The following is a 14,229-nucleotide window of genomic DNA, read 5'->3' on the forward strand; positions in this document are numbered from 1 at the left end:
GACTTCATTCCTTTATGTAAATATAATAGGAATTTGCTAATGCTAATCAAAGTATGTTTTTCTCTTTAGTATTTTGCCACATTTTATACATGAGCAGAATCCAAATTATGAATAACAATGCAAATTTTACTTAAAATATGTAATATGTATTAATAATAAAGACTAGGTATATATTCTAAATTCTCCATTGTTATTTGGCTAGCTGACATTATCAGTAGTTTTATCTTTATTGCCATTCTCAAACATCATAGTCATGCCCACTAATTTTAAAGTTTTAGCTTTGAAAGGTATAACTGTTGTTCCTCAAATCTATCAGTCAACATTTGCTTCCATCTCTGTATACGGTTTTGAAAGTGAAGATGATTTTTCTGAGAATTTGGGAGTCTTCAGTCTCCCACAGTCAGAACGCTTCTTTGGAAGATCTCACCATAGAAGATCAATTAGCTACAAAATTTTAGCAAAGATGAAATTGTTCTTCAGCACCCCCACTACATTTTCTTGCCTGCTAGTCTCTTAGACATCTCACCTTAACAATCTAACTCATATTCTAAAAATAACGAGGTCTCCCCATTAATTTAGGGCCTAACTGTTTTGATTTGTCTATTCATTGCAGGATTTCTTAAAAAGCTCATTACAATCATTTTGAAAGTTATTTTACAGAGACGTTTACATTTGTAATAAAGTTTAAAGGACAGCCTTCTTCCCTCATTGAACAAGCACTACCAACTGTTAACTAGTGGGCTGGTACCTACCTGTCTTACTGGTCTTGGGATCCCCAGAGTTTAGCTTAGTGACTGGCACACAGAAAGGATTAAAAGTTCATCATTAAACTGAATAAATGCAGCTGATGATTGGCAACGGGGTTTATTCCTATTAACGAACTCCTAACATCTTCTGTTCAATCTTTACAGCTAGACTCCAAGTCTCTCAAGTACTGGGAACTTTTCTTTCTTATGAACCTGAGCACGAGACTTTGCATATAATCCTTGATAACTCCTTATTTGTTGAAATTTAATGTCACTATTGGAAAGTAAAATATGAAGAATAAAATAAGAGGAATATAAAAAGTACAATAGGATTGGGTTACTGGAAGGGCAGAAGAAAACAGCTGACAAAGTAAAGGGTCCAGCTTCTTGAGCAACAGTGGAGCTTCTGGTGTGCAGGTTGCCTTAGCAACTTCGGGAAACGCCCCGCCCCCCCACCGACCCCTCAACCCGGGTCCGACCCCCAACCCCGGGTCCAGTTCCAAGTTCCACCTCACTCCATGTAGGTCCTCCTCCGCCTACAGGATTTTCTTACTGTTGACCCAAAAGCCAGTAGGGCCTAGGGTCCTACTCTCTATGCTCATACGATTTCTGCCTGACTAAAAATATGACTTAAATTAACTGAACTTAGAAAAGCGGTACTTGTATATAACCAATACTTTTTTTTCATCAGCGACAGAATTCTAAAATCAGAGGTCTTGGTGACTTTGGACCCTTGCCAACCGTGAGAATAGGGGAACAGTTTTCAGGCAGCTCTTTAGACAGCACAACTTTAGAGGGCCCCAGTTTGCTGAGGGAGACGTGGAGCTGAGTGGGGCGGGGCCCAGACGCTTCCTCACTGGTGAGGGTGCTGAGCTACTCCGCCAAGTTGGCGAGGGGTGTCTGCCCAGACCTACTCCACCATGTAAGTCTTTGCTTACCAGCCGCCCCAGTCCCTGATACCCTGCCGAAGCCTAATTCTCTCCCTCGCTCTTCCTCAGGTCGAAGGTTTCCTTTAAGATCACGCTGACGTCGGACCCGCGGCTGCCATATAAAGTGTGAGTCGCTGTGCCGCGGCGGGGGACGCTGGGCTGGGCGGGCCGGTGCTGGGCTAGACGTGGTCGAACCTTTCATACAACTCCCACCCCACGCAGCTTGCTTCCCTTTTCTCCCTTTGCCCTGACCATTTCCTTCCAGGAACCTTTCCCGCTGGAACCCGAAAGGAGAGGTCCCCGGCATGCTCCCCTGAGTGACAGCTGGGTCCTCGCACGAGGGTGGGGCAGGGCAGTGTGAATCTATTATCCGAGCTCTCTCGGAATTCTTGTGGTGGGCGAGTGGAGCCGGAGGATATTTGAATAAGGCTCTGGTCCTCTTGAACAGCCCCTCACTCCTGGTGATTAAAGGCCTGGCGCCACTTTGGCCAGCTGTTAAGGAAGTTAGGGAAGACTTCCCAGACCAGACTCTGAAATTACTTAACTGCTTGTTGTCAGGTTTTTTTTTTTTTTTTTTTTTTTTTTTTTTTGCTGTATGACTCAACCAGATATCAAAAAGTAATGAGCCTCAAATCACACACTTCCTTATGCTTAGAGTTAAAAAAAAAAAAAAAAAAACCGTAAAGGATTAATTTTCGGCACTGTCTTAGGGATACTACATTCTCTCCTTTCAGCTGATTTACTCCAATATCTCTTCTGCAAGACTTTTTTAAAATCCATTGATCCCAGTTACTTTTTATTCTGTCACTCTCCACTCCACCTGTGTGCCATACCGCACTCATTTCTTCCTTATCCAGTTTATAGTTCGTGGTCCATTTTTAAATCCTTCTCTTGCAGGTGACCTCAATTCTGATGTCCCACTCTTTCTCTGGCTTGTTTTGCTTCGTGAAACACCATCCCTTAACTATTTTCGTTCTATATTTGTGACTGAATATTCCTGGAAAAAAATACATAATTAAACTGATGGACTTTATATAAAATTAATGAAAAGCACTCTATTCCTCGAGTGTGCTCATTTTCCTCTTTATTGTCAAAAAGGATTTATAAAAATTTCAAATTTTCCACAACTCCTTTTCCCTTTGCTATCAAGCCAAAAGAGAGGAATTCTCTCATCTTTCCATCCCCTAATTTGTAAGTTTACTACAACACCTATAAAACCATAATTTCCCCTGTACATTTACAGTGGAAAACATGTCTGCCCCTATGAAAAGCTAGTGGTTCCACTTAAACTCAAAACCCCCCATATATTTTAGTTTTTCAGGATTAGAGTAGGTGAAGTTATGAGACCTCTCTCTCAACTGTATTATTCTCATCAATGTGTAGGTGTACTTGATAAAAGAATGAGGAGGGGAAAGCACAGAGTAGGACAGTATCAATAGCTGTAATTGTGCCTGAAACATTGTAGCAGTTAAACTAATTTATAGTTAACTAAATGAAATTAGTAGGCGTCACTGTTTAGTGTGTGTTTAAACTGTAGGGGAAATCTATTGCTTACTTTGTAAAATATCATATTGCCAGTTGAGATTTTTTTAGACAAATGACTGCCCTTTAGAATTCTTTTTTCTCTGCCACACTCCCTCAAAACAAAAGAAAGGGAATTAAAAAAATATATACCCATTTTAATTATTTAAACAGTGTTTTGGAGGGGCAAAGTGGTGACAGCCAAGAAATCCATTCACGTTTTTCTAAAAGTCAATGGATGACTGATCCAATGATTCTTATATTAGAGATCTGTAGACTGAGGAACCTGGATATATACAGAGAATGTTCCATAACGGTAGTTGATATTAAGATTAAAGATTTATGTGGTGATGGCACATTTCTTCAAAGAGAAATATTGACTTGCCAATCTGTTTTGACCCTACTTCAGAGATATTCCTTTTCTATTTTTAATCATTCCAATTTATTTTATCTTAGGAACATATTATTATTATTATTATTATTATTTACTTTTAAAAACTTTGTCATTAGGTGTTTTCTTCGTTTATATTATCAATTTCATTTTCCATTTTTAAATTGGAAAATTCATAGAGATAGACCTTGTAACTAAGTCATTATAAAACAGTCTGTTCAATGGTGTTCTTTAATATAGTTGCTATTAACAAAATTATACATCCATCCCCAAAGTGTTATTTTAGATTATATTAAGCCCTTTTAAATTATATTAAACCCTTTTTCAGATACTGGTGAAAAAAATCACTTTATTATTATCATTTTTCCATAATAAACTGACTCATTTTTTGGATTTGGTCTATTTCAGTCATGATTATTAAGAGTGCACAGGAGAGTTCAGCAAAAGCTTTATGATTTAATCATATCTCCCAGGTGACCTTTTTATAATGAAAACGGTAACACATTGCCACATTGGGTTAAAAAAAATGTTTATTAGATGAGAGTCAGAAAAGTGGGCTGAGGACCAAGGAGAGATTTAACCTTTTGAAGTCCATCTCCAGAAAGAATTAGCCAAAAAAGTAAAAATAAATGGGTGAGGTAGCACATGCCTATAGTCCCAGCAGCTCGGGAGGCTGAAGCAGGAGGATCATGAGTTAAAAGCCATCCTTAGCAAAAGTGAGGCAGTAAGCAACTCAGTGAGACCCTGTCTCTAAATAAAATACAAAATAGGGCTGGGGAGGTGGCTTAGTGGTCCAGTGCCCCTGAGTTCAATCCCTAGTACCTCCTCTCCCCCAAAAAAGTAAAAATACGTAAATTTATATCTGTAGTCATTAGCTTTCAAATTTAAAGTTTTAAAAGTTTTAAAGTTGAGTTCTCATTCTAAGGCTATTTGCTGCCTTTTAAAAGTTTTATAGTTAATAAAAATAGTACTGCCAACAAAACAACTAACTTTGAAACTGAAAAGACAGTTTTGTCTAGATCACCTACAATGGAAGAAATAACAAAAAAGGTGCTTTAAAAAGAAATCCAAGTTTTTAACATTCTTTAATTCTTCTTCCAGACTTAGTGTTCCTGAGAGTACACCTTTTACAGCTGTCTTAAAATTTGCAGCAGAAGAAGTAAGTATGGAAATTGTAATAACATTTATGTAATATACTTTTGCAGTGAATTTCAAAAATTTTGAGTTTGTGGGTTCATTGCTAGGTTTATGCTAGAAAAGTATTGTAAGTACAGTGAAAGTTAAGGTTTACTTTTTAGACCAAAAAAAAAAAAAAAAAAAAATTGAACAAATTGTCTTACCAGTCTCATAGATCTGTTAAAAATTATAAAGAGAACTTTCCTTGAAATTGAAGGCATGAAGATGTGTAAATTCTTTTTTATAAAAATAACTTTATATCACCCTAAATTTCGTATACTGATTTTTACAAGTTTTGATTCTGAAATTATATTTTTAAAACATTTTTATCAAAGCTTATGGATTGTCAGTAAAATTGTTTTGAAAAAAATTACCTAGTTTTAAAAGATGGAGTTTTTGAAGTAAGCCAATCCTAAAAAAACAAAGGCTGAATATTTTCCCTGATAAGTAGATGATTATATATAGTGGGAGTGAGAGAAGAATGGAGGAACTTTAGATTACGTAGAGAGAAATGAGAGGGGTGGGTATGAAAAATGGTGAAACGAGACAGACATCATTACTCTATGGACATGATTTAAAAGTAAGACATTAGGGTAACTACAAACTTTGTAGGATTCTTAGTTTTAAAAGTTTGAGTTGGTCTGTGATTAATTTGGTATTTCATCAAAGCTCTTTTAAGAGTATTACTTCTATAAAATATTTTCTAAGTATTTCAAAATTTAAACATCTTAAATCTTTAAAAGGATATTTACAATTAATGTACCACAGAGTATAATTCTTTATTAGCTACATAATTTGTCTAGTAATTGTTCTTATGCATAGTTCTTATTTTAAAACCTGATTCTTTTAATTCATAATTTAAGATAAACCTTTAGTTGTTTTTCTCAGTTATGTATATATGATCCTTCTACATAGCAGTGTTAACCTTTGTGCATGCCTAGAGCAAAACCACACATAAAATGTACCAGTACAACTAAACCAAAGCCATGAAAAACTGAGATCGTAACCAGTAGTGTAAGAAACACTTCTTGAAGTTGAATGAACTATATTAGCACTGTATTAAAGGCTTTTGAGAAAACCACTAATTTAATATAAATAAATGTTTTTTCAAACTTGGTCACAAAACTCGATGATAGTATTTTATAAAATTAGTCGATATAGATGTGCTTAATAAATATTTGTTGAATTAAACGAATAAAGACATGACCACACTTTGTCAACTGCAGGTTGAGCAGTTGAGCATTAAGAGATGGTGTCTGCCTTATCTACCAATAAGTTCCATGCCTCATCTCATTGATTCGGAAAGTACATATTTTTATAACATCTCTGAAATAGGTCAAGCGTGTCTTCCTATCACTGTTGCCCATGTGGCAGTGACCTGTACCTAACTGAACTCCGTAGTTATTTCCTAGCAACATAATTGGAATATTCTAATCCCTTGAGATCTGCATCAACAAATCTATTAAGGAGAATTTGAGGAAGGAATACCAGCCTTGGTGGTTATCTGAAATCTTTTGGAGGTACTCTCATTAAACATAAGAGAGCATCTGTTTGAAACTTGCCATTTCTTTTTTTTTTTTTTTTTTTTTTTCCTGGTTTAACATATTTATTTTATTTTTAATTATTTTTTTTTTTTAATTTTTTACAGACTGCATTTTGATTCGATGTACACAAATGGGGTACATCATTTCATTTCTATGGTTGCTGTGAAGAAATTTTAGGAGTATTTTCATCCACTGTGCTTATATTTTTTGCCTATGTAGGAAAATTATGTATGATAAAGATAACATGTCTAAGCCAAAAGAATAGATACTGATTGGGCCATAGAATGACAGTGTTTTCCTTTTGTATAATACATAAAATAAGGGGTATTTTCTAATCATTGGTATCCTAAATGCAGTCAAATGCATTATTTAGAGTACAGTGCTGTTCATTAAAGAAAAGCAAATTGTGCTTGCTTTAATGTCACTTATTCTGAGAGATTAATCACATACATTGTAGGATTATCCTGTCCTTGTTATTCATCTTTGTTACACGTTTTTTTTTTCTTTCCTTTCTCCCTTTTAGTTTAAAGTTCCTGCAGCAACAAGTGCAATTATTACCAATGGTAAGAATTCACCTTAAAACTGTTTATTACCTCAGAGATATATGTTTAAAATGAATCAATTAATAATAACTTAAATTCAAATATATATTAACATAAATGATAAAGTTAATGGTAAGCACTCTGTCATGGTATTGTTTATAATTAGCTCTGTTCAGTTTCTTTGTACTTCTGCTATAAATACAACTTTAATACCTGTTGCCTTTTCACTTCATGTGAGATTATTACTGAAAGTACCTTTATTATTTAGCAAGTTTTTCACAAAAAACAAATAGCACATTGGAAAATGCTGTATAATACAGGAAATTAAGCAAGCATGTTCCTTTACTATGCCTTGCTTTACCTTTCCTGGTAGAAAACTCCTACAAACTTGAAATACTTTATCCAGTTAGGGGTACAGTTGAAAATCTGAATGTCTTTGAATACTGTTAAAAAGTTAATAAGCATGATGGAATTAGTCTTATGAGAATTAGTGAGATAAGAAAATGAGGAGTAAAGCTTGCATGGAGGATTTACTGTCTTCAAGTGTACAGATTAATATAAATAGGTACTAGTGAGTGGTTTATGTCCAGTTAGGATTAACTAAGAGGAGGTGGGTTTAAAGTATGGTAGCATTGATGTAACTTAAGTAAGTCAGAATTTTTCACTATGAAATATTCTGCATGTTGTTACAAAAGTGTTTTCTGTTTATAAGAAAGCTTGCCTACTTTCTGTAAAGTGTTAGGTTCACAAATGTTTAACTCAGGAAAATATTTTGAAACTTTCAAACAGTAATTGGAACTTGAACTTTGTGTACTTTACCATCCTTAAGATTTTATACCTCAAACCAGTATAGAAGTGATTAATGGCATACTTAAGATGCCTTTAGCTTTTTAGAAGAAATGACAAATTTTTTATGCTTTGAAGCAAAATAGAATTAAAAACTGTTTTCCATAGAATTTGTTAGATTCATCATATTGACAGATATTTTTGTCTAATACAGCAGTGTATATAAATACATAATTATAGATTTAAACAGGTAACTTACCTGGAAGATTGTTGCTCATGTTCTGAGATTTAAATTATTGACTTGTACCTTAGTTATATAGCAGCATTATTTTGGTAACTCTCTTCTGATTCCTATTAAACCATTTAATCTTTAGAAATAACTTACATGATTTTATGACTTATTTTCTAGATGGAATAGGAATAAATCCTGCACAGACTGCTGGTGAGTATGTATTTGAAAATCATGAAGTGTGAATGGGATTGTATGTCTATTGATGCTGAGTGTTTAATTCATTCTAATTAAAGATTTCAACAGGACGTAGCTATTGTTTAGGGATTATATAGCAATCTGAGTAATAATTTTGTTTTATTATGTATATAGGTTATATGTTTTTGTCTATAAGAACAGAAAACCTGAATAGTAGTGGCTTAAGCTTTAAAGCTTTTAATTAATACATAACACAATGTCTGAAGGTAAGATTGTATTCTCATGGAAATGATGATTTTGACCTCTTAAGGTGGTTTTGAGGGAATCCTTACACTAGTTTGAATTATGCATCCTTAGCATTCAATAGGTCCTAGCTATTTTTATTTCAAAGAACACAGTTATTTACATGTACCAGGGTTGAGTCCACACTACAAACTTCAAACTGTTAACATAATTCAGAGTAACACATTGATGTTCTAACCAAAATGCAGTGTAAAAGTGTAAATTGGTGAAATTTAGCCTATAGAAAGTGAGGAATGATTTAAAATTGTAAATTTTTGTTAAAAATAGTCTTAAATCTTATAAAAAAATAACTTTAGGACTGGGGATATAGCTCAGTTGGTGGAATGCTTGCCTTGCATGCACAAGGCCCTGGGTTCAGACCCCAGCACCATAAATAAGTAAATAAATAAAATAAAATAAGTAAATAAATAAATAAAATAACTATTTTTAAAATATGTTCTTGTAGGTCAATAGTCTAATTCTAATGTTCTGAAATTACATATGATTTAATATAATGTAACCTTATTCTTAAACAGTAGTTACTTTTAAATTATATTCTAAGGTACTTTTGTATTATAATAAAAAAAAGTTTCCTCAAAGGCTATTGGTGAAATTTAGCCTATAGAAAGTGAGGAATGAGGGGCTGGGGAGATAGCTCAGTCGGTAGAGTGCTTGCCTTGTAAGCACAAAGCCCTGGGTTCGATCCCCAGCACCCAAAAAAAAAAAAGAAAGTGAGGAATGATTTAAAATTGTAAATTTTTGTTACTTAAATCAATAGTTTTAATTCAATTTTTTTTTAATTTAAAAGGGCTTTTATGGAATATTGTGAGGCATTTTATTGTATACATGTATTTAAATGTAGTAAGTAAAGGTTTTGTCTTATTTTAGAAATTTTGTGTAGTGTATGTTAATTTGAGTTCTGCTTACTCAACAGTATGCTTGTTAGATTGCATATCAAAATTAAATTGTGTATATCACTGGGCATGAAGAAAATCTCAGTGACCAATTGACCCAGAATAGATTCAGAGTATCTAGATTTTTGTCACTTGTGTAAGTTTTGTCACTTGTGATAATTTAGATTTTTTTTTTTTTGTCTTTAGGTATTCAGTTGTGTATTAAGTCATGTGTTCATGATGAAATTAATTAATTCTTGTTATTTGCTGATTGTATTTGTTAGTATTTTCATGACTGGTGTTCCTATTTAAAATTTTAAAGCAAGCATTTGTTGTTTGTAAAGATATGGAAAGAATAGGAACAAAAATTAAAAAGCTTGGAACTAAGTCAAGTGTGGTGGTACACACCTGTAATCCCAACTACTATATAGGTCTGAGAGGCAGGAGGATGGCAAGTTCAAAACCAGCCTCAGCAAATTAGCAAAATACTGTCTCAAAATTTGCAAGAAGGAGAGGAGGAGTCCTGGGGATATAGCTCCATAGTAGGGTGCTCCTGTGTTCAATTCCCCAATACCACCAAAAAAAAAAAAAAAAAAAAAAAAAAAAAACCAAAAAATTGGAATTGGATTCTGATAGTGCTTTAGCGTTTGCACTTACTTTTCTTTTCACTACACTGTTTATTGTTTGTAATAATGGTTGGAATATTAAGATAACATTTTGTTATTTTTTAAAAACCTAACTTTATGTTTTGTTTGTTTGTGTAGGAAATGTTTTTCTAAAGCACGGTTCAGAACTTCGAATTATTCCTAGAGATCGTGTTGGAAGTTGTTAATATCTGCTACTTGGAACATACAATTACTTTTCAGAATAAATATTGGTATTTTTGGTTGTTGTAAATGTGAAATCAGGCATTTAATATACTATGAAAACACCAGAAGTCAATGAAACAATGAAAGGTGGACTCTTCTGGTCCCTTCTTTGTTCATGATCTTCATGTGCAGAGGAAATGCTTGTGAGTAAAGGGTACCGCTACCACAGATGGTCATAGAGTTGTTGATTGCTACCTCACAACACAAGTAGGGAGTTCATTTGTGAAAAATGGATTATCCAACTGTGTTTTTTACCTGGAGGATGATTCTGATAATTCTTTCTGAAAACTTTTGGAAAATTGAAGGTTACTGAACCTTACATATTTGTATTTGAGTTAAAAATGTAAAAGGATATGAGTCATAGATGGCAGTTTACTGGGTAGCATCTGACTTACAGACTCATAGTTTGATTCTTAGTGTATAGTTTATGATGACAATAATAGACCTGTCAGTGATGGTTAACTATCTTGATTTTATCATTGAGGTTTTGTATGTTTCAAACTTCATGTGTCATATAAATTTAATTGAGTACCAGAGAGTAAAAAATATTACTTTTGGTCTAATCTTTATGTATATAAATTCACATTCCACAACAAATAAGTTTTAACAGTCATCTTGCAGAATCCAGTATATGTAATGGTGGAAATTGACAGTGCAGTACAAGCATCCTTTACTGAGTTATGCATTCCTTTATCAATCTTGTGTAGTACTACTTTGGAGAGAGAAGTTCTCTAGAAACCATTGTCCTTTGGAGGATAATATTTCTGAATAACTTAAGAAAAGAGTATGGTTACAGAGAAAATATGAAGATTATAACAAAGTTTAATGATACCAATTGAAAATTTCAATGAATTACACTTATTGAAGAACTGACTTAAAGAAGTGCCAATATTTTTCACCCAAATGGATAAGAAACCAAGTAAGGGAAGATGAGAAAGTCTGGTTGACCAGGCTTTCCCAAGGAGGAAAGCAACAAGTACACAGTGAAGAGGAACAATTGTCACAAAGTGTCACAGAAAGAGCCAGCTGGTTGGACAGAGCTGCAGAGAGTATGTTGGAGAAAACAAAGGGAAAACAAAATACTAGACCAGTCTTAAGTAGCAGAAGGCATTTAGAGAAAGGGGCTTTGTCAACATGTAGATTTCAAAGTACCCCTTATGACAATTCAAAGAACATAATAAAAGATTTTACTTGACCTTACAGAGGATATCAGTATCTGTACATCTTGAAAGATGAAATCAAGGCTTTTAATGATTCAAAATCATTTCTTGACCTGCTATATTTTAAATGATGAACTTGTCATGTCATATTACTTCTAGAACTGGAAGTATAGTAGACTTTCAGTAAATATTTGATGAATCATTCATGAATTAAGTCTTAAGAGTTTTTATCTTAGCATGTGTCAGTATCTTCCCTGGTATAGTTCGTAGGTTTGATGGGGAAGAAATGAATTACAAGAAAATGCAACTGAGTGTCTGGGGCTGTGTCTTAGTGGTAGAGCACTTGCCTAGCATGTGTGAGGCACTGGGTTCAATCCTCAGCTCCACATATAAATAAATAAAATAAAGGTCCTTCAGCAACAAAAAAAAAAAATTAAAAAAAAAAAAAAAAAGAAAATGCAATTGAATCATCTTAAGGGTAACATCAGTAGTTTAAAAATTACCAAATATTCACAGATTTGATGAACAGCAGGATTCTGAATTATCAAAGGAAGAACTTTGGCTGAGATAAAAAAAAATATGTGTGTATATATATATATACATATATATATATTGCTAATGTTTGGAATGTTTTTATTTTTATAAAAAAAAAAAAAAGAATAATGATCTGATGCTTAAAGGCCCTTGTTTCTTATAATCAAGACTAAGTTAACCAGAAACTTATGAAACCTATTCCCTGAATTTGGAGCTTAGTTTAAATTCTCCATTTTGCTTCTAACACAAAAATCTGCCTGCTGTTTGCCTAGATAAGTTTATTGTGTTCTGTGCCATAAAGTGATTTATTTAATACTTTTGTTCTTCAGTTTTGAAAATTAGATTATAATTCTCCAAAACCTTTCATTAAGCAAGGCATTTTGTTACTAAACAATTGTAATCTGTAAGCTCTTTGTTCAAAATGTTTTGAAGTGTTGTATTTTAGTTCAAATGTATTAATAGTCCATGATTAATATCTTATGAAAATACATTCTGTTGTACTGTAAACTGTATTGTCTACCCTTATTATTAGAGCTCTTAATCGGCATACCAGTTGTGCCAGTTTATTAAAAATGTCATTAAGAAAAGCAAAGATGATCAAACACCATAGATCATAGACAACAATATATACTTCCAAGTGTCAATTCATTTTACAAAAGAAAAAAATTTAAATTCCAAAGAAGGTGTGATAGCAATCGACTATATTGGTAGGTCGTAAACCTGGGTGATTATCAGTCACATAGGGAATTAAAATTATGGATTTTTGGAAAGCACCCCTCAAATTCAACTTATTAAATATGGAATAGTGTAAAAGAACCTCTATAAAATGCAGTTCTGGTGACTTCTGCTGTGCAGGTGATTTTAGAATTAATAAGGCCATCCTTTTCTGTTATGCATTTTTAACCCAAGGATTTCAAAAATTTATAAATTGAAAAAACTAATACATTTTAATCTAGTGATTCCAAATTAACTGATAGTAATGTTCCCAAAGCCATTTGTAAAACTAAGAAAATGTATGATATATCTGTGGATTTCATAAGTTGAAGGATAATTTTATTTACATTGTCTCATTCAAACACTGCTAAATTATTTTGCTCACTTTATAGGATAAGAAAAAGGCTTAGTTAGGTTGAGATTTTATATTTGAACCCTTGTTTTGACTTTGACATGGGGAGAAATTTTCAGAATTCATTTTTTGTAATATACTAGACTTGTGTTGAATCAGAAACTTCAAAATTACAAATGTAAGGCTTAAATTACACCTCAGTACTAAATACATATGTAATGATAAGGAATGATTAATTTTTAACATAGTACAAGTATGATGATATAAATTCTAGAACATTAAATATGAACTAAACAAATAAAAATGATGATACCAATACTACTCCATAGGTGGCTTTGTAGGAGTAGGAATTATCCCTTTATATTCATCAGCCTCATCAGACCATTGTTTTTTGGGGAGGGGGGTAATTGGAGATAGAACTCAAGAGCACTCAACCTCCCCAGCCCTATTTTGTATTTTAGAGACAGGGTCTCACTTGCTTAGTGCCTCGCTTTTGCTGAGGCTGGCCTTGAATTTATAATCCTGCCTCAGCCTCCCAAGCCACTGGCCTTTTTTTTTTTTTTTTTTTTTTTGAATTCTTAATTATCTTGCAGATTTAGCTGCAAGATTATTCCTTTAATAATATACTCTTCCAACCAGGTTGTTCATAAACCTCTCTAATACAGAAATTCTGGAATTGTCCTTTGTTGGTTAGTGTTAGAGATGGATCAATCATTATTTAAACCAGGCTATTAAACTATTATTGAAATAAATATTCCTAAAAGTTTCAACCTAATCACATCCTGAAAACTGCCTATACCAGATTGTTTTAATCATCATGATTCCTTTCTTGCTATATAAAACCAAATTGCATTAATTCTCTTAACCATACTCACTGTCCAGTTCAAGCCCTTTTTATATCCATTATTATAAAAACCACTAGTCTTCCCATTTCTTCGTTCACAGTTGCTGTAATGAGCTTTTTAACATGATTGCGTAGTTCCCCACTACTCAAAATTCTGTTGAATAAAAATGCATACTTTTCCTGACATATGAGGCCCTTCGGAATTTTACTACTGTTCTCAGTGTTTCCTTCTCTATGCTGTAGCTACATTCAGCTGCAGATGATACGTGGTATCATTGCTGTGCCTGTTCTTAGAATGCAGTGCTTTTTAAAAATTTAATTTTTTACCAACTACATTTTGATTCATTGTACACAAATGGGGTACATCATTTTGTTTCTATGGTTGTGCACGATGTAGATTCATACCATTCGTGTAATCATACATGTACATAGGGTAATGATGTCTGTCTCAGTTCACTATTTTCATACCCCCTCCCTATCATTTTCCTCTACATAATCTAAAATTCGTCCATTCTTCTC

General features: G+C 33.4%; 1 protein-coding gene across 1 annotated transcript; it reads left to right on the top strand.

Moving 5' to 3' along the window:
• The first annotated feature begins 1,564 nt into the window (after positions 1 to 1,564).
• Positions 1,565 to 12,302, top strand: Ufm1 (ubiquitin fold modifier 1). The gene is made up of 6 exons (XM_047554464.1): positions 1,565 to 1,668; positions 1,745 to 1,801; positions 4,689 to 4,746; positions 6,831 to 6,870; positions 8,045 to 8,077; positions 10,002 to 12,302. Coding segments are annotated over exons 1-6 (258 nt in total). The 5' UTR covers positions 1,565 to 1,666; the 3' UTR covers positions 10,070 to 12,302.
• Positions 12,303 to 14,229: the final 1,927 nt, after the last annotated feature.

Source organism: Sciurus carolinensis, chromosome 5 (genome assembly GCF_902686445.1).
Source record: "Sciurus carolinensis chromosome 5, mSciCar1.2, whole genome shotgun sequence".
Lineage (NCBI taxonomy): Eukaryota > Metazoa > Chordata > Mammalia > Rodentia > Sciuridae > Sciurus > Sciurus carolinensis.

What these genes read in the sequence shown, in the direction of transcription:
- Ufm1 (XM_047554464.1), top strand. An exon ending in CCGCGGCTGCCATATAAAGT is followed by an intron (nt 1,802 to 4,688) that starts GTGAGTCGCTGT and finishes TTCTTCTTCCAG; the next exon opens with ACTTAGTGTTCCTGAGAGTA. An exon ending in AAATCCTGCACAGACTGCTG is followed by an intron (nt 8,078 to 10,001) that starts GTGAGTATGTAT and finishes TTGTTTGTGTAG; the next exon opens with GAAATGTTTTTCTAAAGCAC.